The 27,114-nt window shown below is 44.0% G+C and overlaps 1 protein-coding gene across 1 annotated transcript; it reads left to right on the top strand.

The window, feature by feature from the left end:
* The first annotated feature begins 2,913 nt into the window (after positions 1-2,913).
* On the top strand, positions 2,914-26,530 carry RARS1 (arginyl-tRNA synthetase 1). Its single transcript, XM_056862402.1, has 15 exons — positions 2,914-2,976; positions 5,168-5,302; positions 7,567-7,761; positions 11,119-11,230; positions 13,011-13,111; positions 14,065-14,186; positions 15,198-15,318; positions 16,453-16,582; positions 16,889-16,993; positions 19,121-19,299; positions 19,686-19,795; positions 20,967-21,072; positions 25,153-25,325; positions 25,784-26,031; positions 26,394-26,530. The coding sequence occupies exons 1-15, from the start codon at positions 2,932-2,934 to the stop codon at positions 26,501-26,503; spliced, it is 1,992 nt and encodes a 663-aa protein (XP_056718380.1). The 5' UTR covers positions 2,914-2,931; the 3' UTR covers positions 26,504-26,530.
* The last annotated feature ends 584 nt before the right edge of the window (positions 26,531-27,114 follow it).

The raw sequence follows: 27,114 nt of genomic DNA, 5'->3' as shown, positions 1-27,114 counted from the left end.
TGTCCGCTGCAGCTGCAATTCTCACTTGAGCCCAATTCGTCTCAGTTGCTTTTCACCGTGGACTCTCCATCAGTTCCATCTGCAAGGCTGCAACGTGGTCATCATCTTGCACCTTCACGAGGCATTACTCCATGGGCATAGATGCCACAAAAACATGACAGTAGGAAAGCGGTCCTGCAACCTCTGTTCAACTGAGAGTTCACACCCACCTTCCTAGGACTGAAGTCAATTTGGTAATCTCCTGTGGGACTGCACAGGTACCATGGCAATGCAAATGGTTGCACTTACCTGTAACCATTATCCATCTAGTGGTCGTGTGTGTATTCACACATCCCTCTCTCCTGCCCCACTGTCAGCTCTTATCTAATTTTAGCAACCCTATCCCATTCCAGCAACGGCAGAGAGGAATTGAGGGAAGGGCGCTCCACCCCCTTCATATCACACTGCAAAAGGCGGGAAAACAGCATGGGGGAGAGGGACAGAGTGCCCTCATAAATTTTTGAGCTTTTAAAATCTGTCCGTGGCAGGCCTGTGTGTGTGCAGTAACCATGTATGACTGCACAGGTGACTACTCGATGAGCAAGTGACAGGTAAGTGCAACCATGTTTTATTGTATAAGGGACATTAATTACCAAGTATTGGTTGTACCAGGTTGGCATGGATGCCGGTGGGGGTACCTGGACACCGGTCTCCCGCTGCTGCCGTGGCAGCACAGCCCAGGGACGCTGGCTGGGCCTTCCACTGGCATCTCACCAGCGCAAAGCCCCCCGCTGGTGTCCCGGGGGGGGGAGTGCCGGGGGTGCAGCCTCGCTGTTCTCAGTGGGGCAAAATGCCCTATTTAAATTTTTTAAAAGCATCTGAAAAGCTTTTTAAAGCCTTTTGGCAACCAGGGAACGGCTTTGGAGGCGCTGGGACAGTGCCTCAGCCATGTTGTCCCCAGCCACCCCAGGCTCGGGAATGGGCTGCAAATGTAGTTAACATTAAATTACTGGTTGATCAATTATCATTTATATTTCAGCATTGAATACTCTCGGTCCTTTCTTTTTGTGTCTACTAAAATATTGCCTACTTTTCCTGAGGTTTCTTAAAAGCAAGCAGAAGTATTATAACTGAATGATGTTTCAAGTCAGAAATATACATTGGGGGGGGGGAGGGATTTTGGTTTTATTCTCTGCTGCTGTTAACCAGTGGTAGAAATGAAGTACTGTTCCCAAAACCTTTCCATGTATTCAGTAAATGCTAGGATGTCCATGTCCTTTTTTCATTCCAAAAAAACTGGATGGTCTGAGCTGCGGTCACTCACAAAAGGAATGTGCACATTCTCAAAGGAATTTCTTTTTTTTATTAGAAGGCTAAAATCCGTGTTGGAAATCAAGGTGGGTGTTAGATCTTAGTTCGAATTAAGGACTCCTGAGAATTTACCGTGGAGGCGACCTCTCCACTTCTGTTTTCCCATTAAAATGGTGCAGGTGGTTCCTGCCCGCTCCTATGCTGCTTGCTGCTGCTATTGGGGGATAGGGTTGCCAACCTCCAGGTACTAGCTGGAGATCTCCTGCTATTACAACTGATCTCCAGCCGATAGGGAAAATGGCCGCTTTGGCAATTGGACTCTATGGCATTGAAGTCCCTCCCCAAACCCTGCCCTCTTCAGGCTCAGCTCCCAAAACCTCCAGGTAATTCCCATCCTGGAGCTGGCAAACCTAATACTAACTCATTAAGTGTAGGGTAAGTATTGCAGAAGCCAAGTTTCAAAAAAACACAACAGGTAACTTTATGGAAACAACAAAAGTCAATTAATCAGAGCGGAAGCACCTAGAAGCAGATCTGCTCTTAAAGAGCTGAACTGCAGCACTTATTAGCAGAGCAAGCTGGGAAGGCCAAGATCTATCCATAACGATTCTTATATTGGTCTGCTGTGTTTATGGATTCCAACTGCGATTTCTTCAACGTCCTAGGACTTCAAAAGGAAGCTGGGAAAGAGGAGTGTTAGTGGGGTGCAGGAAGCGGTCGACACGCTTCAAAGGAAAGACCAAAGGCTCCATCCCCGGCAAGGAGTTGGTATGCAATGGCTTGTTCTGAAGGAGCTTTTTCATAAGAGGCCGTTCAGGTGCATGCAGTGTGACAAGGGGGTTCTGATTCTGGGCTATTTGTCCACGTCCCGCGGATAGCATTGCTGCTCTCCCGCCCAGTAGTTTAGTTTTTAAAGTCCCCCCCCCCCGCTCTTGCTGCGTGTCTCTGGGCCTTCAGATAGAGTTTTCTTTTTTACAAAAAAAATTTTCCTTTGGGATTTCTGCAGAAGTTGGGGGTGGGGTGGGGTGGGCGCACTATTGGAGACTCTCCTTTTTGTTTTTTTGGAGGAGGGGGGGTTGTTGTTCCGAAGGAAGGACCGACGCATTGAGCACGTGTCTTTTCCACCATTAATAAAAAAAACAACGGAAAGAAAACGAGATCTGCGTTTTCGTCCGCGCTGCACGTTTCCACACCAAAAACCCAGTCCCAGAGTCTAACTTAACTCGCAGCAGTAGCAAAGGGCCAGAGTCCAGGAGCACCTTCAAGACTCACAAAAATATTTTCTGGTAGAAATATTTCTACCAGAAAATATTTTTGTGACTCTTGAAGGTGCTCCTGGACTCTGGCCCTTTGCTACTGCTGCAGACAGACTCACACGGCGACCCACTGCGAATTAACTCGCAGCCTAGCGCCACTGCCCGGGACGCGGCTGCAGGAAGAAGGCAGCGTGAGCGCCAACCGGCAGGGGGCGCAGGAGGGTCTCCGCGCGGGGCTGCTCTTTCGCGGCGATCTGCCATAGAGATTTTCCCCCTCCTCCCTCCCCCCCTCCTCCCTCCCCCCCCGCTCGCCTCCTTCACCCGCGCTTGTCGGCAGCCCATCCGGATGTACTTCCGCTTCCGCCTTGTTTCCTGACCCGTGAGAATGGAGGCGCAGGTGGCTCAGTGCGCGGAGCGGCTCCGCCGGCAGGTCAGAGACGGGGGCGGCTTCGTGTGTCACGAGAGGGCGGCTCGGGCGTCGCGCATCTTGGACGGCCGCTGCAAACAACCCCCCGCTCTCGTTTTCCTCTCAGCCGTGCTCTCCTGAAAGTGGAAAAACCTCCACCCAACCCCCCCCCCCGCCGCCTCCGCCCGTGTAATTTATATAAAGACTGGATTTGAGGACAGGCCCAGCATTAAATAATATGCTGACAAGCAGACTTTGCTATCCAGACTATTTCCCCTTCCGTCCTTTCTCGGCTTTCCCTACACGGCAGAATGCTCTAACTAAACTGTAGCAGAAAAGGGCCAGAGCCCAGTGGCACCTTAAAGACGAACAAAAATATTGTGCACAGTGGGTAGCCGTGTTAGTCTGTTTGCAGTAGTCAAAAAGGGCCAGAGTCCAGTAGCACCTTAAAGACTAACAAAAATATTTTCTGGTAGGGTAGGAGCTTTCGGGAGCCACAGCTCACTTCTTCAGATACATGTATATATTGTGGCTCACGAAAGCTCTGTCAAGATTACAAGTCTGTCAGATTCGTTTGACAGGGGCAGGATAGATCAGTGAGATCTAAGGATGATGTAATCAGCCTGGGAAGTCCCTGGGGAGCTAGAGAAAGCTGGCCTGATCCAGCTAGAGCCAGGTGGCTGATGTAATGCAGTAGCAATGCCAGGGTAATTGGGTGTCTACTGTGATTGGTGGCTGCAACCACCAGGTGTATATATTGAAGTGAAACCGCAGTTCTATGCGGGATGTTATGAGCGGAGAGTGTGAAAGGAGCATCTGTATATATTTCTGCACAGTACAAATAAACTACACTTTTTCTATGTGGCCGTGGACTTTCTGATGGGTATCCTGGACAGACTGCCAATCCGCTTGGCTTCCGCGTCAAGCTCCTACCCCACTAGAAAATATTTTTGTTAGTCTTTAAGGTGCGACTGGACTCTGGCCCTTTTCTACTACTGCAGACAGACTAACACGGCGACCCACTGTGAAGTAACTAAACTGCTCAGCAAATTAGGCGACTTTTGTCCCTAGACCACAGTTTTATAAGACTGTAAGGCATTTTATTTCCTCCATACTATGATCAGTGATCTTTAGGGTTGCCAGCTCTGGGCTGGGCAATACCTGGAGATTTGGGGGTAGAGCTTGCGGAGGGTGGGGTTTGGGGGGGGGGTAAAGGATCTCAGCAGCGGATAATGCCGTCGAGTCCACCCTCCACAGCAGCCATTTTCTCCAGGGGAGATCAGCTGTAATAGTGGGAAATCTCCAGGTTGGCAAGCCTAGCGATCTTGTTAAAAGTCATGTTTAAAGCTGCAGGAACAATGAATGTTCACTATCAGACATTTCCCTGAGGCTTCAGAATCCAAACCATAGATATGTATTTGTGTGTGTGTGTGTGTGTGTAAAGTGCCTTCAAGTTGCAGCCGACTTATGGCGACCCCTTTTGGGGTTTTCATGGCAAGAGACTAACAGAGGTGGTTTGCCAGTGCCTTCCTCTGCATAGCAACCCTGGTATTCCTTGGTGGTCTCCCATCCAAATACCAACCAGGGCTGACCCTGCTTAGATATGTATTTACAGTGCATAAAATCAGGTTCTGCAAACCAGTTGATCTTTCCTTCCTTGATGAGTTCTGCTTGCACTTTGTAGAGTAAATCCCCATGTGATAGAAATTAAAATTATGTCATTAGGTTATTGCAGTCAGCTGTATGAATCCACACAAGTGTTGCAAGGGTATTTGTTTGATTACTTTATTCATAGTCTATGCCTCTGCCCTTTGGGAACCTAAAACAGATTACATTGTTCTGTTCTCTTTTGTCTTCGCAACAACCCTGTGAGGTAGGCTAGGCTGATAGTGTGTGACTGCCCCAAGGTCACCCAGCAAGCTTCTGTGGCAGAGTTAGGATTCAAACCAGAGCCTAGTCCAACAGTTTAACCAGTACTTCACTCGGGCACTCAATGTTACACTGTGATTAATGAAAATGAACTGTGTGTATCTAGTATTAAACTTTTTGTAGAGGCTGGTTTGAAAATTTGTCACTAGGTTTTCTGGTTATAACAGTATTACCACATATTTAATGATGGGTAATAAATACTAGAATTGGGCTACGGGTAAAACAATCTGATGTAATCTTCATCAGTGAGCAGAGTCATACATACTAATTTAATTTGCCTTTCTAGGAAAAGGAAATAAAGTTTTTAACAGCAGAAATTGATCGTTTGAAAAACTTTGAGTGTTTGGGAGTTTCTCCAAACTTGGAGGGATTGCAGGAAGAGAATGCAAAACTTAAATATCGTTTAAACATTCTACAAATGGTAAGTTTCCTTCTCGAAATGTATGCTGTGCATGAAAACAACAGTTGATGCTGACTGATTGACCTTCAAAAGTCCCACGCATGAACATACCTTTTTTCTGCTTGTGCACACCCTCTATCCTGCACAAGGAACACCATTGAAGACTTGCTGGTTTTGAAAGTTTTCACTCAAACTCTGGCCTGTTTTGTCTTCTCACCTGAGCAAATTGGAGTTTGTTTCTTACTACAAATAGGGTTGCCAACAACTTGAAGGGGGGAAAATCTTGCTCTTTTAATAGAGTCTTCGTAGTGGTATGTGATTTACCAGCTGATGTTCTTTACATTCATGCTGCAAAAATGCTTAGGTGGCCCATTTCCACATGTCATGCCTCTATTAAAAGGGCAGGGCATTTTGTCTTCAGACTGTTGCCAACCCTGTCTACAGCAGGATTCAGTGATGGTATACAGTCCCAGTTTGTCTGAAACAATTTATCCAGATGACTGTATTTGGTTGTTGCAGCAAGTTAGAATTGGACTGACAGTTTTCAACATGTGTCATTTCATGTCAAAGGAACACAATGTGGCAGAGGATGGTTGCATCAATATCATTCATTTCTTTAAAATTTGTCAGTCATTATACATGTTGAAATCTATCTCAAACTATTGCTTTAAAAATACCTGTCACTGATGACAAGGCTATACCCCTCTGAAAATTTTGTTCAAGGTTCCATTTCCCATATAAAGTGTCCCTATTCTACTTACAATAGAATTAGGTGTACTCCTTAAGGGCTCATTTTAAAGCATGTAGAGTGGTGTATGTGAAAATTAGCAAACACATAATACTCAGGAAATTTCTAAATGTTCAGGAATTTTTGTTGCCATTATATGCAAGTAAATCCGGTAATGGCTTTGGCAATGTTGATTCACATACCAGATAAATTCAACCAGAATATTTAGTTGTGCTGCTCTCATGCTTACGTGATGTTTTAGGCTGCTGAATTTTTGAAGAGTTAAAAAAAAACATGTTGCCATTCCCAAAATTAGCATGTATGTAAAGTTATTATAAAACTCAAAATGCACTTGTTGAAACAAATTTCTAGTGAGGTGTACCCTCTCCCCAGGAAAAGAGGAAGACCCAACAAGAGATGGATTGACTCAATAAAGGAAGCCACAGCCCTCAATTTGCAAGACCTGAGCAAGGCTGTTAAAGATAGGAAGTTTTGGAGGACATTGATTCATAGGGTCGCCATGAGTCAGAAGCAACTTGACGGCACTTAACACACACCCTCTCCCCAGTGATATTTTATGTTGGGCTGTGAATACATATCAATATATATCATGACCACTGAGTTGTAAATATTGGTATTTGTCCTTGATAAGGGTGTAAGCCTTTGTAGGTAGACAAGTGAATCCTTTTCCTTTCATACTGAAATTCCTCCAGATATGGTGGTCTTGTGTGGAAAACTGCATGGTATTGTTCTGTTTGACAGGTTTAAGTAAAGTGTTAAATAAATGTGCCGTGTCTAAAACTATTAAGAAGTTCAAATTGAGATAAGAGTTCTGCATAATCTATTTGATCGTATGTTTTCACTGCTCTTTTTTTCGTGCTTTGGTTGAATTAGGGTGTCTCTGTAACAGACATTTTTCTCAGGACAAGTCCCAGAACAACTGGGACTGCACTTCATCTGGGTGACTAACTCTCCTTAGGACTTTGCTTTAGGTTTTTTATTTGGATGATGGTGAGATAACTCAATAAAGAGGTACTTAATCTGCCACAGTATTCCTGAATATGTCCAGCAAGAGGTATCCGAAGGAACGTTACCTCCTCCCAACCCCTGAGGAACAGAATAAAGCACATTTCGTTGCTGCAAAGAATGACAAGCTTGACTCTCCCTGAAAGCCAAAAAAACATTATGATATTGTAGAATTCAAATTAAGTCTCAGAAAATAAAATATATGGGGACTTATTTTTAAGCTAAAAATATTCTAAAAACACAGGATAGTCATAGTGATATTATATTGAGATTGTTATTGTGGGATTTAGGCAGGGCCGTAACTTGGGGAGGGCCAGAAAGGCAGCTGCCACCCCTGTGGCATGCAGAGAGGGCAGCAGAACTCCTCCTACCCAGCCTGCTCCTGTAGGAGAGGCAGTTCTGCCACCCTCTGCATGCCTCAGGGGCGGCAGCTGCCCTCCTCGCACACCCCCTAGCTACGGCCCTGGATTTAGGTTGGTGGTATCTGTTCTAGACAGCTTTTCTGGTAATTGTATTTTGTGTTTCATTTTAGAGCATTCAAGAGGAAAGGAATAAAGGAAAGCCCTCAAAAGGCATGATTAATATCAACAACCGCCTTCAAGACATCTTTGGAATGGCTATTAAATCTGCGTATCCAGAGCTAGAAAACCCTCCACTGTTGGTGACCCCGAGTCAGCAGCCTAAGTTTGGTGATTACCAATGTAACAGTGCTATGAGTATAACGCAGGTAATTAAGAGTGTGAGAATCTTCATGCCACTGTAATGTTCTGTCCCAGAGAGCACAGAGGTACTCAGATGAGAAAATGTGCAGCTCATTTCTGGCCATACGTATGTAATATGTGGGCCTAAGTAGGGAAACTATCCATCCTGTAGATCAGATAGTAGTTTTTCTCTCCTAGCTCACAGTAAGGAGCCCTTCCCTTTTGCTTATATGTGTCATACAATGCCACATTTATATTGACCCAGTCAATGGTGGAAAACCAAAACATTTTGACCTGGGAAAGGGTGTGCAGTGATGTCTTCGCGGAGAGCCGATAGTAGCTGGTGTCGGATTGGGCCTGAGGGAGTGATGTTCGAAATCCTCACACTGTCGTGAAGCTCACTGGGTGAACTTGAACCAGTCAGGCTCTTGGTCTGCCCTATCTCAGGGGCTGTCATGAAGGTTAGATGAGGAGAGGAAGTATCAGTTATGCAATCCTGAGGCCTTGAGAGGAGGGGTGGGATAAAAGCATGGTAGGCTATCTGCTGTGGAATTCCAGAAGTAGCTTCTAAATTGTGGAGATAAGCAGGTATCTTCATGTAGGTAGAATTATGGAGAGTAATCATGAACACACATGGAGCTGCCTTAGCTCCATGAATCAGCCCCTTGGTCCATCAAAGTCAGTATTGTCTACTCAGACTGGCAGTGGCTCTCCAGGGTCTCAGGTAGAGGTCTTTTACATCACCTACTTGCCTGGTTCCTTTAGCTGGAGATGCCGGAGATTAAACCTGGGACCTTCTGCATGCCAAGAAGATGCTCTACAAACTGAGCCACAGCCCCTCCCCATGCACAATACATACGTAATAATACATAATAGTTTCCCCATGCACAATACATACATAATACGATCACTCTTCCTCTCTGGTTTTAGAATTAGAATGAACAAAAAAATGAATGTTTCAAAATTGATTCTAAGATGAGCAATCAACAACAAAATAGCTAACATTTTATTTCCCTTTTTATATATATATATATGTCCTGGGAATATCCACTGGCCTTAAACCAGTGGATATTCCCCGCGTAAGGCAAACATTTTGTCCCATCTCTTAGGAAGACTACAGTCTTGTTAGGGAAATTGGCCTGGCAGAGGTCTAAACAGTGCTGGTACGTGCCAGCCGGCATCTCTCTCCGTGAACTTCTCTCACAGAAGCTGCCCCACAAATGTGCGTCCTCCGCCTCACAGAGCTCATTAGCATATGCGGTTGGGTGGCAGCCAGCCCAACACAAGCTAGCAGTTTTCCAGAATCTATTTTGACCGCCTCTTTACCCCAATTAAGTTGCTGTTACGAGTCCTGTCCTGTGACAAGTTTCTCAACGTCTGTATTGTTTGTGTTGCCTCTGTATCGTCGGGCTCTTCCTCCTGATTTAGCGCATAAGCTGGCTCGTGTCCCCTTTCCCACCTCCTGATGCTTTTTGTCCTCTCCTTGCCAAGGTTGGTGTCCCAAAATACATTAGTCCTTCTGTTAGTTTGTGCAATGTGTGTTTGGCTGATAATTGCTTTCATTGTAATGAATCTTAGTATAAAGAGTTATCCCCCACACACACACACACTCCTTAGATTCTGAATGAAAACATTCTGTAATTTATGTTAAGTAATACCTTTTCCTATGAAAAGGAAGAGATTTCAGATGCCTCCTTTCCCTTTATCTTCCAATGTTATTGTGAATCTTTTTTTGTGTGTGCTGTGAGAACAAAACAAGCAAGTATTTTTCACACCGGCAAGTAAAAGCAAAGAAAATGTTTGTTGCTTCCTCAGGCATTCTGGATTTTACCCAGTCTGTTTCCTTTACAATAGAAAACATAACAAATGACACTTTTAAATGTATAATTCGACATTTTTTCCACTGTTCTAACTAGTACAGTACAGATTTATTGCTTATAGCCAAAGGCCGTTACAATCAAGTAGACACAATCAAATCAGATTCAACAAGAAAACAGTTAAAATCAAGTAAAAAAATAAATTTAAATCAAATACAAATGTTGTCCGGTTTAACCAATGCTGGCTCGAATTTTCCTGGCTGCTAGGGCAAAAAGAGACATATTGTAAGTGACAGCAGAGTCAGTATCGGACAGCAGAAAAGAGAGCTTCTCCTGATCATTAAAACAGCTAATCTTGGATAAAAAAGACCCAAGAAATTTAGACCTGGGTTCATGGTACATAGAGCAGTTCAGCACGTAATGGGGGAGGTCCTCGAGTTCTGAGGATCCGCAGATACATACACGAGAGGCCACTGTTCTAACTAGATGAAAAACTTAGAAGGCAAGCTGGAGAGCATTAGGTATATGTCTGAATGGGTAGTGGTGGCAGCAGCAACGGAGGGAACCAAAAGGAAGAGCTTAGGTTAAGACCGAGGAAACATCCAGTGTATCTTTGAAGCTCATACATAACCATCCGGTTCCTCCAGCTGGGGGAGGTCAGGCTCAATATGCTAATGAGCACATACAAAGACAAATCACTAGGGCTGCCAGTTCTGGGTTGGAGATTTTGGGGGTGGAGCCCAAGTAGGGTGGGGTTTGGGGAGGGGAGGGACTTCAGTGGGGTATAATGCCATAGAGTCCACCTTCCAACACGGCCATTTTCTCCAGGTGAACTGATCTCTGTGGCCTGGAGATCAGTTGTAATAGTGGGTGATCTCCAGCTACCACCTGGAGGTTGACAACCCTGCCAATCACAGTGGCGATGGCTCTCCACATTGGTGGGTCTTATGAAGAGGCTGTCACCTGGCACATACACTCCAGTAGTATTTCAGAGGTTATGTTCTCAAGTTCAGCGATACATTGAAGATGGGGTTTTGCTGTGGGAAGGTTACTTGTTTAAAAAGGAGCTTAACACACAATGGGAAGTGTGGAATAATTAGATGGGGGTGGCAGGAGACTCTCTGACTGTTGCCTGCCTCTGGAACTGAGCCTGGTGATGTAGAATGGTGGTTTCTTTCTTTTTTGGGGGGAATACAGATGTTTTCTGTAATAAATTGGAAACCTCTTTTGATGCATATTTAAAGGAAACATTCGAATTGCTGGGGCATTAGTATGCGAGAAGTGGAATGTGCTGCTTGTCACTGCATTAACTTCCAGAGCTTGGAAGAAGGAATAAATATTGTCAAATGTACTTCAGTAGTAGTTGAGCAGTCAGGGTATTTCTACAGTTAATGAGTGCTTCTGCCAACTTTTTATTAAAAAAAAAAAAAGGAATAACAGGATTCCTGTGGAATGGAAATGTGCTATTCTCCACACCTGGACAATGAGTCTGTGGAATATTGGCCAAATGTATTTTCTTTCTCTTCAGTGAGGAACTGAATTGAGCCCTTTCATTATGTTTTTCAGATACTGCTCAAGACCAAGGAGCAAAAAGTAAGCCCAAGAGAAATTGCTGATAAGATTGCCAGAAACATTCCTAACAATGAATGCATTGAGAAGGTTGAAATCGCCGGTCCTGGTAATTATTCTGTAGCTGCTTTTCTGGGACATCTAAATCTGATAGGAGCATTGCATCACATGACAGAAGGACTCCATAGACTATTGGGAATTAGAATTTGAGATGAAATATTTTCAAGAGGTGATCCCTATTCTTTTGCTGTCTCACACAAACACCCCTGTGCTTGCCATACACAACTTTTCCCCCTGAGAACTTGTATTAAAACTTTTTAAAAATCTGTTGACCAGTTAATTGTGTCATCTTTTTCATCTAAATGTTGCAGCCCTGCAAATATCCATGTGTAGGAAGTATTTTCTCCCATGTGTTCAACTTGGATGATTGCAGTGTTAGAAATAAAATTAATCCCCCCCTGCTTTTTAGAGGTCAGCTGCTGAGGTTAGCCAAACGCCCCCATCCCACCCGAGAGCCCCATCTTGTCCCTCCCCACTACACAATGGATACAAAAGATGCAGCAGCAGTGTGATCAGTGGCAACTGAACTTGCTGGCAAAACATTCAGTTCTCAAAGTCTTCTTTCCAGGAAAACTTGCTGCTGGCCAGGGCTGTTGATTGTACCATTGAATTTGTCTGGTATTTTCTTCTTTTATTTTTCAAACAAATATTACAAAACTTACAGATATACAAACATACAGACATACACATCAGGTTCTTACATTATGATGGAACTTCCTCTTTAACTTCTATTCCGTTGTACTTTCTTTGAATATTATAATTGCATATTCAGTAGCATATTTCTTACTTAAATTTTTACGTTCTGTTATTTTTATCAGTTAACAACTATATATTCAAGAAATACTTTCCATTTTTTATAAAAATCTGAGGTCGATCTATTATTCACTAAGGACATTAACTTAGCCATAGTTGTGTATTCTGCTACTTTATTTGTCCATTCAGTTACATCTGGGTAGTCTTCTGCTTTCCACTTTCTTGCATACTCCGCTATTGCCGCTGTCACCATATACTTAAGTACCGTATTTTTCCGTTTATAAGACAACCCTTTTTTCTGTAAAATTTAGCCCCAAAATAAGGGGGTCGTCTTATACACGGAAGCCGTCTGTTGCCGCCTCTTTCCCCGCTCGGTCTCTTTCTCCGCCCGTCAGCTGTTGGGCAGGGAAAGAGAGCGAGCAGGAAAAGAGTCCTGTAGCCCTGGCCAGCCGGTGTCTGGTGTTCAAACTGGTTGCTGCCCACCTGGGTGGCGACCGGTTTGAACCCCCGACACTGGCCTGCCAGGGCGACAGGACTCTTCTGCTCGCTCTGTTTCCCTGCCCAACAGCTGATGGGCAGAACGGGGAAAGAGGTGGCCAGCTGACGTCCGGCATTCAAACCGGTCGCCGCCATCCCGTCCATCAGCTGTCGGGTTGAGTAGGCGCCGCCCGGTTTGAAAGCCAGATGCTGGCCAGGGTGACAGGACTTTTTCGCCCTATAAGACGCCCCCATGTATAAGATGACCCCTGTTTTTTCTTAATTTTGGGTTAAAAAAATAGGGGGCATCTTATACATGGGGGCGTCTTATAGACAAAAAAAATATGGTAATTCATTATTGTCTGCTGTTTTCTTAATGTTAATGACACACATCTTTTTATTATTTATGTGCTTAATTTATGACTTCTCGTTATTATTGTAAGTGCTTTGCTAATTGTTGCAGGAAGTCGTGCAATATTTTATTTTAGGTCGAAACTGTTCTACACCAAAGTAAATAGGGACTAGCCTTAATAGTTAAATGTTATATAGATTTACAGAGTCCCAGCAACCATTCTTACTTTTTCCTTCTCCCTGTGAAGGTTTCATCAATGTACATCTGAAAAAGAGTTTCGTTTCCAGACAGTTGAGCAACATGCTGATGAATGGAGTTCAGCTCCCTGCTATTGGTGAAAGGAAGAAGGTACGATGGTTGATCTTGATGAAGTTTAATAAGCAAGGCTTGCTTCTAAAATTAGTCAGTGGGCAGGTTACAGGAAATTATTTTACTTTGATTCAAAAAATAGGTGTTATTTTTTAAGCACTTCCCAGTACTCACTGGGAAGTGGGTTGAAGAATATGGCTGTAATAAACATAAATTGGACTGGGCAGCACATATTATAATAGGATATAAGCTATTATTCAATATTTTCACCACACTGGCCACTTAAAGATGCTGCCTAAGAATAATCTACTTGGAATTATTTTAAAAGGGGTCATAAGTGAAGAGTGCACAGTTGGCATTCACTGTTTTTGTTACTGTTCAGTCTTTTCAGTAAATGGTGACTGTATCTGGAATTTCAGCTGTTAGATGTAAAAAGGGATATTTCACATTATCTTACCTCCCACACACTCCAAGTTCAAGGTCCTTGACTGGGTCTATCAAATTTCAGTATGCTCAGGGGAAACAGTCTGACACCTGTGATAATCCTTTTGAGGGAGTCAGTAAGGCCCCAAAACTTTATACATTACAGTTGACGTGAGATGCATTGCGAAATGTTCATAAACACTGGCCTCTGTGTGGAATGTAAACAGCATGAAAGGGATTTTGCATGTTGCCGTTAATTGTGCATGATCTCCAAACAATGTGAGGAATGTGCACAACTTGACAACACGAAGTATTTAATATTACTTTTTTGCTAGGGAACTGTACAAATTCAGCAGCCAATGTGTGAAATCTCCACCCTCCAACATCAGATGAAGGGTTATGTATGATGAGTGGACTGTGTACCCAGTCACTGGTTAATGGTGATAGCACATGCACATTCTCTACAATGTCTAATAAATGTGCATCACAACTGGTAGTTGTGCACAGTTTCCAGCGGAAAAAAATGTGTTTAGAATGACCGCGTTTTTAAATTCTTGTTTTGTGTGAAGGTTGTGATTGACTTCTCCTCCCCCAACATTGCAAAAGAGATGCACGTTGGTCATCTGCGGTCAACTATAATCGGTGAAAGCATGTGCCGCCTCTTTGAGTTTGTGGGGTATGACGTTCTAAGGTAAGTGAAATAAAGGTAGAATTGTGCAAATTCCTAAAATGCTGTCTGGACATAAACCATGGTTTCTGTGTAGCATAGCGTAAAATGCATACTCCATAATAACATGTATTGCATTGTTTTCTGCCTCCCCCCCCCCACCTTTCTTCCCAAAAACTGTCCCCCTTTATGTCCCTGTGAGGTAGATTACACTGGTCTCCTGATAAGCGTCATGGTTGAGCAGGGATTTGATCTCCCCAATCTGAGTCAGATGCGACAACCATTATACTCCGTCAGCTTCAGTCCAACACCCAAACATTACATCACAATTAGGTGTCACAGAAGTGATTTTCCCACATACTCTGTAGTTTCTCTTATATCTAGGGTTGTCAGTTTCTACTTGGCCTCCGGCAGGAACTTGCTTCGCATGGGACTCCTCGCTAGTGATCCATGCACGTGAGCACGATTCCATCACTTCCGGGTTTACCCTGGAAGTGCTCGCATCGCCTGAGGAAGTGCCGGTATCACATAGCAGTTCCCTCCAAAAACTCTGTGGTTTGGGGGGGAGGGCTAGAGCCGGCCCTTCTGGGATAAACCCAGAAGTCTTGGAATTGTGCCTCATGCATGAATTGCTGCCACCTCCTCATTTGGCCTACTTCCACCTGCCAGCCAGTTGAGAAACAGCAGGCAACCCAGTGAGTTGGCGTGCAATTGGGAACCCTACTTATATCCCATTTTACGCACTTGCTTTTACCAATGCTTCTGCTACAAATTCTGTGTCAAAATCTGCAAAAGCTCATATGCCCAGTTCACAATAAACCTCTCACATTGTCTTAGGCAACATGAATCTTCATTACTGTCACCTCTTTGCATATCTTTGCATGCAGCATTTTGTGGTGGTCTGTTTGAAGAGCCCAAATAGATCACCACAGCAATAAAGCATGGAACTTATCCACCAGCTCTGTTCACAATGTATTGTTTCTTGGTTCAGTTTTGTTTGCAGTTTTCACTTGTTTTGTGCTCTTTACTGTCCAGATTAAACCATTTGGGAGATTGGGGCACCCAATTTGGAATGCTAATTGCTCACTTGCAAGATAAATTCCCAGATTATCTGACTGTCTCTCCTCCCATTGGAGATCTCCAAGCTTTTTATAAGGTATTTTTTGGGTTTAAATACATTGCTGCTTCTGCTGCTCCTCCTCTTATGTGCTAGAGGATGTTCACTGCATAGAAGACTGAAACTACATGAATTCAGCCTCAAGAGTTTACTGTTTGCAAAGACTTATGGTAAAGAAAGGAGAGGGTGTACCAGTGAATAGAGAGACATGGTTGCCCTAGGTGTAGGGGAGTGTTACAAACATTTATAGAAAATGCACTTGTGTGTTGAAATGTGCAAGAAGCCCACATGTGTTGAAAACCTAGTTTTCCTGCACATTTCCTCTTGAAAGTTCTTTTTGTGTAGAGATTTCATAAATGAAGTGAGCCCAAATACCTTTCCTTTACGGATAGGTATGATCACTGTCCTTGAAATATACATGCAGATAGATGCTGTATGTATGTTTCTCCAAGGCCAATCCACAAATCTGGGCTGCATGCACACGTGTGTGTGCGTGCACACAAACACAACCCCAGTAATTTGTGTGTGATACCATTGATCTCTTTGGAGGAATTGGAGGGCAGGATTCCATTCTCCCGCCCCCCTTGCAGGCCCACAGCTTCAGCTCATGCATCAGCCTGTGTAATCTACAGTAATGTTCTCACAGTGCCCTTCAGAATGTCAAACGAGTCCTCTATAGCAAAGCTTCTTAAACGGTGGGTCGTGACCCCATATGGGGTAACTGAATGTGGGGGTGGCGAAAAATTTGGCAACAGTAAATGGTAAAATTATATGTATACCAAAGAATCGTTTTAAAATAAATTTCTTTATGATTTATTATCAGTAAATGCTTGATTTGTATACCTATTTTATATACCTGGGGTCGTGTAAAAATTTCTCAGGCGAAAAAGGGGTCACAAGTGCTGAGTCTTAGGTTAAAGATCTCAATTTAAAAAATGCTTCGTTTGAAGAAGATGCAATGTTTTATATCTCCTAAGAGGCTTAGAAGTTCAGACAGTAGCTGTTTGCAGATGATAATGTAGTGACCTGTCTGTGGTCCCCATAGGATATTAATGAGTAACATGAGACCTAAGGGGTGCCACCTGCTCTGGTCATTGACACTCTTGCCTGCACATGGGTTTCTTTCAGTATACCATAAAGCGTTTTATAGTGTCTGCATTGTTTTTAATGTAGGAATCCAAGAGGAGATTTGACACAGAGGAGGAGTTTAAGAAGCGGGCATACCAGTGTGTGGTCTTATTACAGAGTAAAAACCCAGACTTCCTTAAAGCTTGGAAACTGATTTGTGATGTGTCTCGGAAAGGTGACTTTGGAATTCATTCTGTTTCTCTCTCTCTTTGGAAAAACTATGAAACAATGTGCCAGTATTGTATTTTGGGTGTAAAATGTCACCACCACCACCCCAAAAAAATTTATGTTCAGGATGGTGGAAGTTAGTGTGTTTGACAACATCCAAGGCCTTTATCAACACCTGTCTTTAACCGTGAACAATGCTGGTATTTGCGAGGTTATTTTTCTAGCTGTACATTTATTGGTCCGTTTGTAAAGTAAATGCCGGCATCCTAAATTCTGTGATTTCACTCTGTGTGTTTTTCACTCTTTCTAACAGAGTTTCAAAAAATCTATGACTGCTTGGACATCACCTTAATAGAGAGGGGTGAATCTTACTACCAAGATAGGATGCCTGGTGTTGTAAAAGAATTTGAGGAACGAGGTAACGTATCTGTTAGCAAGCAGTTGCTGAGGTGTGCGTGTCTTCCCCCAGAATCAATATAAAGTATTTATAAAAGCTGCAGAACCTCTCCATTTAATACAGAAATATTTATCAGTTTTTCTCCGTTCCCCTGCTTTCTAGTTTAATAAAAGGATAGGATTTGTAAATTTGTAAAAAGAAATTTGTAAGTGGGTAAAAAGAAATTTTGGCCCTGATGCCAGTAGGGATGTAAGATAAGTTCCAGGCAAGTACCTACACAGTAAACGGTAAAGGTAGTCCCCTGTGTAAGCACTGGGTCGTTACTGACCCATGGGGTGATGTCACATTACAACATTTACGGGATGGTTTGCCATTGCCTTCCCTGTCGTCTACACTTTACCCCCAGCAAGCTGAGTACTCATTTTACCGACCTCGGAAGGATGGAAGGCTGAGTCAACCTTGAGCTGGGTACCTGAAACTGACTTCTGTCGAGATCGAACTCTGGTTGTTAGGAGAGCTTGGACTGCAGTACTGCTTCATACCCTATGCAGAGGGTATGCCAAAAAAAGGTGCCCCTTCTGGAAAAGTCCTCCCTGTCTGTAGTTGCCACCCCTCACCTCTGGAGGCAGGGCCTCAGAGGTCAGGTGTTGGGGAAAAGTTCTTAACTTGCAGAATGGACAGTATGGTAGGAAGTGGTTAATTAAGAACTGGCATTTTGAACAGTTCCTAGAAACAGGCAGACAGCCAATTCAGATCTTTCAGCACAAGGGTGATACAACAATTCTCGTCCACTAATGGCTCCTTTTCCATTATTTGCCTTACATGGCATAAGTGTATCTGGGAATGCATACTTCTGAGCTGCTGGCTTGGTTCAGACATCACATGAAACTTTGATTAGTGTGGTCATCTAGATGTGGGCCACTCTAATAACCATGGTTAAGTAGAGTTTCACAAACCAGGATCTGAAACTGGTTTGAAGTTGATTTTATTAACTCCTATCAGTTTTGACTGTAGTTTCACATTATGTACAAATGCAGACCGCCTGTTGCCAACCTCATATGCTCCCTGGGCACAGTGATGCCTAGCCAGGTTAAAGGTGAGGATACCAGCATTTGTTAGGTCAGACCAGGATTTGAGTGTACTTCTGTGAGCTGATTTCACAAGCAAACCATAATGTGAACAGAATGTAATGTGGCCGAACAGAGCGAGACTGACCCATTGTGGCTGCTCTTGTGGTATTTTGGAATAATATTGATGAGTTTGCAGATGCCATTTGCTTTTCAGTGCTTTATAAGTTTCAACAGAAGTATAGCATCCAGATCATGCAAAGTGACGGTATCACTTTACTCTGCTCTAGTTAGACCTCACCTAGAGTACTGTGTTCAGTTTTGGGCACACAATTTAAGAAGGATATAGACAAGCTGGAACATGTCCAGAGGAGGGCAACAAAGATGGTGAGGGGTCTAGAAACCCAAGTCCTATGAGGAAAGGTTGAAGAAGCTGGGTATGTTTAGCCTGGAGAGGAGACGACTGAGAGGTGATATGATAACCATCTTCAAGTACTTGAAGGGCTGTCATATAGAGGAGGGTGCCGAGTTGTTTTCTGTTGCCCCAGAAGGTCTCACCAGAACCAATGGGTTGAAATTAAATCAAAAGAGTTTCCGTCTAGACATTAGAAAGAATTTTCTAACAGAGTGGTTCCTCAGTGGAACAGGCTTCCTCAGGAGGTAGTAAAGACTCTTTCTTTGGAGGTTTTTAAGAGAGACTAAATGGCCATCTGACAGCAATGCTGATTCTGTGAACTTAGGCAGATCATGAGAGGGAGGGCAGGAAGGGTTGAGTCAATGCTTGACTCTCATGGGTCTTTCTTACATGCTCAAGGAAATGCTGATCACCACGTTGAGGCCAGGAAGCAATTTTCCTCCAAACCAGTTTGGCCAGGGATCTTGGAGGGGTTTTTTTTGGCATCTTCTTGGCATGGAGCAGGGGTCATTGGGGGTGTGGGGGAGGAGGTAGTTGTGAATTTCCTGCATTGTGCAGGAGGTTGGACTAGATGACCCTGAAAGTCCCTTCCAACTCTGTGATTCTAAGTCTTGGCCTCATTTATGTGTCTCTAGTTTGTACCAATAAGTCACTTTCTGTGCCTAGGGTTTGTACAAGTTGATGATGGGCGGAAGATTGTATTTGTCCCAGGGTGTCCGATCCCTTTGACAATTATGAAATCTGATGGCGGTTTTACATATGACACCTCGGATCTAGCAGCTTTGAAGCAGAGGGTGTTTGAAGAAAAAGCTGATATCATTATTTATGTGGTAGACAGTGGGCAGGTGAGTGTTTTACCTGTTATTTTGTATTTCTATGTGTTTGAGCTTTAGGGTATGAATTCAATTTTAAAATCACACCGTTTGGTGTCTTCTTCCCCTCCTGGTAGCTTAACCTTATGTTCTAAAGAAAGGAGCAGTTAAAAAAAATCTTACTCTCATCTTAAACCTCCTATAGATTAAGTCACGTTTTTCAGCTTACAGCCAAGGTAAGAGGTACATGTTAGAGATGCCTCCCCATTGTAATGAACTGCTTAATAAGACAGCAAAGCAAGTAAACCAGACCTACTACAGAAGAAAGTGTTGTTCCTCTTACCAGTGCTACTGCTTGACTAGGAGCATATTTGAGAGGCATAATTAATCAGCTGTATTGATATCACTTTGCCTTGCAGGCTGTGCACTTACAGACAGTATTTGCAGCATCACAGATGATCGGCTGGTATGACCCCAAGGTGACCAGAGTAACTCACGCTGGCTTTGGTGTAGTGCTGGGAGAAGACAAGTAAGCTTGCAGATAACTTTTTTCAGCATACAGTAGGCTGAATTCTTGTGGCTGATGGCTCAATGTCTTATCCTGTTGTTAAGGGATTGTCTAGTGCCCTTTATGCATGGGTCAGTTTTAGGTCTGAACATTCAAGAACTGAGAATCCAAGTGAAGGTGTACCACAGATCTCCAGTTTTCCCTTTCTTACTGCAGTTCCTTATTATATAAGCCTATTCCAAAGAGTTTTTGATCTTTAGACTGGCATTTTGTAATTTGTTTATTCCTAGTTTGCACCTGCTTGTAGATAGATAAACAAAATCTCTGCCAAAGCAAATAAGTTTCCAAAATCCAAAGTAATCCATTGGGATGTGATCAGACAATTAAAGATCGATATACAGAATAGCCACCACAACCCCACTGGGAACTTCATTGTACGTTGTCCTTTTGTTGTTTCTCTTCCTCCTACCTACACTGGAATCCCCTAACACAATCTGTGCTTCTGTATCATACGTGCTTAAACTTTGCTATTGTGCTTTCACTGCAAACAGAAGTTTTGCTGCAGCCATGAGGTTTTCTCTCTTTCTCCTGGAAAGAAGATCTTGGATTGTGCAGGGAGGGGGGGAAACCTTGATTATTACCGGGGACTGCAACTGGATGGGGGGAATCATGAATTCTGTCCACTCCACTTTTAAAGATGCAAGAATCAGTGCTTATATTAAGAAGAAATCATAGGTTTAGTAGGCGCAGGAATCAGTACCAGTTTTGATCTGGGATGATTTCTGCCTCCTCCATTCCCATTTACCATTGACTTCCCTTACTCCTTCATTGCTGCTGTGATGGTATTTCCTCTCTTTCGCTTCTGTCCTTCTCTGAATGCTTGGTGTCCCTAAGTTAATTAGATAATATTTCTGTGGAAATGTGTTATACAAGTCAGTGCAACCCCACTTGGATTTATGCAGTTCAAAAGCTGGAAGCCTACACTGAAATAGACTTGCTTCTGATGTTCTTAGGACTCAGCATGCCTTTTGCTTCTCTTGCCAGTAGTTTTCTTTCAAGCAAGATGTATTCAACAATCTCTGTGGATATTTATGGTGGAAGTAGACCAGTGATATTATTGATATAGATAGTTTTGTATTTCAAAATGGGGTATGAACCTAAGAAAATCACCATTTTCAACTCCTGCTACCAGGAAAAAGTTTAAAACTCGTTCCGGGGATACAGTGCGGCTGATTGATCTTCTTGAAGAGGGACTGAAGCGGTCAATGGACAAACTGAAGGAAAAGGAAAGAGACAAGGTAGTAATGAATTTCCCTTTCTCCTGATGCTAAGATTCAAAAAGCAAGCTTTTCTCCTGTTATATGGTTCTTCTAAGGGAGGGTGTAGTGGTTAAAGTGTTGGACTAGGAGCTGGGAAATCCAGGTTCGAATCCCCACTCAGCCATGGAAACTTGCTGGATGACCTTGGGCCATTCACACACTCTCAGCCTCGATCCTGGCAAGTATTTGGATGGGAGACCTCCAAGGAGTACCAGGGGCGTTACACAGAGGCAGGCAATGGCAAACCATCTCTGAACGTCTCTTGCCTTGAAAACCCTACGAGGCTGCCATAAGTCAGCTGTGACTTGACAGAAAAACAACTAAACAAATAAATAAAAAGAATGTTTGCAAGAGCAGTTAGGCTTGGCACTCGGTTGGTTCGCTTTATATAGGTTTCCCTTGACAAATGCTAGTTTTGTTTCCTTCTCCTGTAGCCTGGGAGGGCAATATCAGGGAACAAATCAGAATTAGGCCAAGATATCTGCATTTGTGCATCATGCAAAATCACAATTAAGGATTGATTAATTAAGGCTGTGGTTAATAAACCAACTTCAGATCCTAACTAACCACTGTTAGTGGATTGTCTTGAAGGCAGGCCAATCACAATAAGCATCATTTAATTAAACCACAGTATTTTTGCCTCTCTGGGAGGCAAACTGAAGAGTGTCTTAGATTTCTTGTGCCTCAAGTTCAAAGTCAAAATGACACCCCGCTCAACACCTGTTCTAAGAATATAATCTGGTGAGGCATGAAAGCACTTCTGATTGGATTTGCAGACTGAATCAATCCAGCAAAGTAATTTTACTAGCATTCCAGGAGATGGCAGTAGAATACAGAAGAATGTGTGGTAGGGTTGCTGTTGGCTGCTTTTGCTGTTTGAAAGCTGATTGGCTGTCCACTTAATTAAGTTGGTTCGCAGTGCCCTGAGGACTTCTTTACACTTTACCCTAAGATAGTAACGTTGGCATTGTATCCATGGTTAGTCTCATGCTACTGTAGGAGCAGATATTACTTCTGCTCAGGAGGCAACTTGTTCTATGTGATCCATAATTTACATCTATGCCTGTGACATGGAGCACAGGTTAATTATATTGGTATGGGAATCACCACAGTGGTAGAGACAAAAATGTGAAAGCACCGTGCCCTGTGCTCATGTTAAGGTTTCTTTGGAGCCAAGCCACTAAGGGCTTGCTTCCCTTATTGCAAAATGGGCATTTTATAGTGACACCAGGGGTATGAGTGGTTGGGGTGGTAATTTATCCTTCTAGACAGATGAGGTACAGCAAAAGAGCCCTTCAAATGTCTTAGAGAAATCCAGTCTTCCCCTGAGATCGTCTTCACAGCAATTGCTGTACCTTGTTGCTTATCAGTTACGGCAGGCCTTGACAAATTTTCGTTGGACCTAGGAGCCAGCCCCAAAATTAAGGAGGAGAGGCGCAGCTGTACCAAATAGTTATTTCCTGTCATATTAAGCAAGTTTAATGTTGCCTCCGTGTTATGACTGGGGTTGCAAACTGGCTGGGGAAAAATGTCCTGCCTCTTTAGCAGAGGGCTAATGAACTCCTATTTATCAGGTAACAGTTCCCTCCTTGCCACAAAAAACTTCAACAATCTCATCTCTACACATTAAGCCTCTATTAAAGAGCCAGGAAATTTTTCTCCACACTAGTTGGCAACCTTCTGCAGGTCAGGCCCTACTGTAAGAGGTTAGAACATCAGTATTGCGTCTTCATCATCGTCTTTCAGAGGGGGAGCAAAATGTTTTATGTATGTGTGGAACTAATCCCATGGAATGGACAAACATTCTTCCCCACTTCCACTTTCTCTTCTCTTTGTCATCTTCCTTGTCTTATATTTTCGATTATAAACTCTGTGGGGCAGGGATATGTCATCTTGTGCTCTCTAAAGTAGCATGCACATTGACTGTTCCGTGTAATAAAAACCCACCATTTGATTCATCTGAATGTACACAAACTGGGCCTGAACTAATGGGTTCCAGTGGGATAGCCATGTTAAGTTTGTATCAATAAAAATAAGTACCTTACAGCACCTAAAAGACATACATTACCACATAAGCTTTTGGAGCCTCAAGTGTCTTGTTGAAGTTAATATTTTAAGGCTGACCAACTGCTACCATTAAACTTCTGTGTAATTAGCATGGGGAAAACATCCTGACGAGTTATTCTCTCTTCAGCTCAAGCACGGAGATTTCCAACAGGAGCCCCCATTTCAGTGATTCAGTAAATGTGGATCATAATCCTGTGTATATAATTAGTAAACCAAGCCTGCATATAAAACTACTCACAATCTGTTATGTGTGTCCTGAGTGATTCCAGTACCTCAGAAAGTCAGCTTCAAGATTGAAAGACTTGTTGCTTCCTCTCCAGGACAGGTTTCTGATTCCCCCCTCCCACCCTTGAGGGAAAAACCACTTACCCTTTTCCACCCCCATCAAGCTCCGCTACCTGCCTGCCTTCAGCTTTCTCCCCACTTGTGGCAGGAGACAGCGAAAGTCCCCAACAAAGGCAAAGGAGAGGTAGCAGTGATTGAGTTGTTTGCAGAACTTGTATCCTAGCGACAAACTAGCCTTGCACTAGATGTTTTGCAGAGTGTTCCTTTTAAGAGCTGACGCCCCTTTCCCTCCTTTTAAACTCTGTAACAGAGTTCATGGACCGAGGGCCGTTGGAGCTCTAAGTGCCCTGAAACTTCAGGGATTGTAGAGACCTGAGTTACTGCAAAAAAGAAAAAGACTTGTGGCATAAGCTTTTGTGGGTCAGTCCACTTCATCTGCTACACAAAGTGAATCCTGTTTCCAGATCATATATACATTGGCTTAACAGGAAAAAAATGTAAGCAGTATATTCAAAAGGCAGTAGAAGACAAAAGGTACAGTCTGATAATTCAATGCAAGAATAGCATCCTTATCTCACTGTCTAAGGTAATGTTTCCCTTTGTTGCTGCCATTGTGAATATAATGCTGCTTCTCTTGCCTATAGGTGATACTTAGAAATGTCATAGATGACTTATCTTTCTTTTCTGTAGGTATGTAGACATACCGTATATACTCGCGTATAAGTCGAGTTTTTCAGCCCAAAAAAAGGGCTGAAAAAGCCGGCCTCGGCTTATACGCAGGTCAGTACGGTAGAGGAGGGAGGGGGGAACTTACCACCGCCGCCGCCATCGCCGCCGGGCGCGCCCAGCTCCCCCCGGCCAGGAGCGCCCTGGAGGGGCCTCCTGTGGCCACGGGAAGGCCGCGCCTCTACCGCCGCCGGGCGCACCCGGCTCCCCCCGGCCAGGAGGGCCCTGGAAGGGCCTCCTGTAGCCGAGGGAAGGCCGCGCTTCCGCTGCCGCCGGGCGCACCCGGCTCCCCCCGGCCAGGAGCGCCCTGAAAGGGCCTCCTGTGGCCAAGGGAAGGCCGCGCCTCCGCCGCCGCCGGGCGCACCCAGCTCCCCCCGGCCAGGAGCGCCCTGGAGGGGCCTCCTATGGCCGCGGGAAGGCTGTGCCTCCGCCGCCACCAGGCGCACCCGGCTCCCCCTGGCCAGGAGCGCCCTGGAAGGGCCTCCTGTGGCCGAGGGAAGGCCGTGCCTCCGCCGCCGCCGGGCGCACCCGGCTCCCCTTGGCCAGGAGCGCCCGCCGCCGCAGCCTTCGCCGGGCCTTGAGCAGCCTAGGAGCGGCCTGTGGGGCCTCCTGGGGGGGGGGCGCCGCCGCCTGCCTGCACACCTGGAAAAGGTAAGCCTGCGGGGGGGGAGGGGTTATAAGCCGACCCTCGGCTTATATGCGGGTTCCTAATGTTTTCCCCATTTTTGGGGAGAAATTAGGCACCTCGGCTTATACGCGGGTCGGCTTATACACGGGTATATACGGTATCGCAGCCACCTGATGAAGTGATCTTTACCCAACAAAAAGCTTATGCTGCAATAAACCAGTCTTTAAAATGGCCCCGAACCCTTGTGTGTGTATTTATACTTGCAGAAGGGTACCTCTTACAAGATTTTCTGACATTGATGCTTTTTTTATGGCGCATTGTTGCACTATAATGTGCATTCTTCTCTCTCATAGGTTCTCAGCCCAGAAGAACTGAAGGCAGCTCAGACGTCAGTTGCCTTTGGCTGCATTAAGTATGCTGATCTCTCCCATAATAGGATCAACGATTATATCTTCTCTTTTGATAAGATGCTGGATGATCGGGGAAATACAGCTGCTTATTTGCTTTATGCCTTCACTCGAATTAGGTAGGCATCGTGCTGAAATACAGCGGTGATATTACAAGTGGTTTTATTAAATTAGAGTTACAAAGCTTATTTATGTCTGCTTGCATTTGTGCCTATTAGAAGAATGTTTGTTTCTGAAACTTAAGGGCTGTTTCAGGCATTTGTGGTCCAAATAGTTCTAAAAGTTGGAATTGTCTTACATCCTTGCTTTTGCATATAGGTATAAAAACTTTTTTTTTGTCTTGAGCTATACCACATCTGAGTTCTCTCAGAATTCTCTCAGCCCACACAGAGGCAGGCAATAGCAAACCACCTCTGAACATCTCTTTGCTACAGGGTTGCCATAAGTCAGCTGTGACTTGACAGCAAAAAAACAAAACAAAACACATTGCTTCTTACCTCCTTGCTGTATGTTAAATATATATGTAAGACATTGGGTACCTATAAGAAGTGTAACTCCAGGCTTGCTTCTTTGGTAGGTCTATAGCACGGCTCGCCAATATCGTTGAAGGGACATTGCAAAAGGTGGCTAGAACAACAGAAATAATACTGGACCACGAGAAAGAATGGAAGCTAGGCAAATGCATTTTGAGGTTCCCTGAGATTTTGCAAAAGATCTTGGATGACCTCTTACTGCACACCCTCTGTGATTACCTGTATGAGCTAGCCACAACATTTACTGAATTCTATGACAACTGCTATTGTGTGGAAAAGGACAGACAAACTGGTGAGTTACTGTTTGCAGAAAGGCATGAGATGAGAAATGGGTGGAGGGCAGTGAGGGTCCGTGGAAATAGGATACTGTTTGGGTTTACATTATAGTTCAAATGCTATCAAGCTGTTTGTTGTAGCCTGCAAACGTACAGAGTGAAAGGTTGCAGGATGCTCAGATCCCTTATCCTGAATGGTGTGTTAAGAGGAGATGGTGTAGCAGAGTTGAGTTCAGCTGCACTCACCAAAAAAACACTCTTTTGGGGGGAGATTACTCTTCCAAGGTAGTGCATGTGGCAGAAAGCTGGGTATGCAGTCTTGCTTAATTGATGACTTTACCTTAATTGATTACTGGTCCCTTGTCTCTCTCTCTCGTAGGTAAAATAGTGAATGTGAACATGTGCCGAATGCTGTTGTGTGAGGCCACAGCTGCAGTTATGGCTAAAGGTTTTGACATCTTGGGGATCAAGCCTGTCCAGAAGATGTAACTGCACTGCCCTTTTAAAATAGTGGGGTTTTTTAGACTTGCTTACATCAGTTGTGACCATCATGGCTCAGTATTTGGAAAATAAAAACAATGCAAGTTCTATTAGTTTCACTGTCAGCTGCAATGGAACCATTTAGAGAAATTATAAAACAACATGTTCTCGCTCTGAGGAGGAGGGCATCTTGCAACATTGGGTGATTTCCAATGGTTGCTCAGGGAGGCACGATCAAATTTCAACTTCCTGTCCCTGAGTTCATTTCCTGCCTTGCAAAGGGAGAGCAGCTTCTGTGCAGCTCTCTGCTGTCTTAGGCCTTCTCTTATGAAACTTACCCTTTATTTCTTTCTACTTCTATTCCTATAGTCCTCTACCTCTCAGATATACCTTTTTTCTCCTCCAGCTTGCTAAATTTCTCCTTTGATCTATTTTTTTCTTGTTGGATCCTTATCTGACAGAAACTATTTCCCGCCAAAACAAGATGGTGGACATGCTATTCGACTGATACATTTCTCCAGAAGATTTGGACCAGGGTTTACTCGTGGCTATGCCACAGCCCCAAGACAAGCCCTCCTTATGGCCTTATGGTGCAGAGCAAGGAAAGGGGAGCTGGAGCC

Source organism: Euleptes europaea, chromosome 1 (assembly GCF_029931775.1).
Source record: "Euleptes europaea isolate rEulEur1 chromosome 1, rEulEur1.hap1, whole genome shotgun sequence".
Taxonomy (NCBI): domain Eukaryota; kingdom Metazoa; phylum Chordata; class Lepidosauria; order Squamata; family Sphaerodactylidae; genus Euleptes; species Euleptes europaea.
This window is presented reverse-complemented; position numbering and strand designations above follow the sequence as displayed.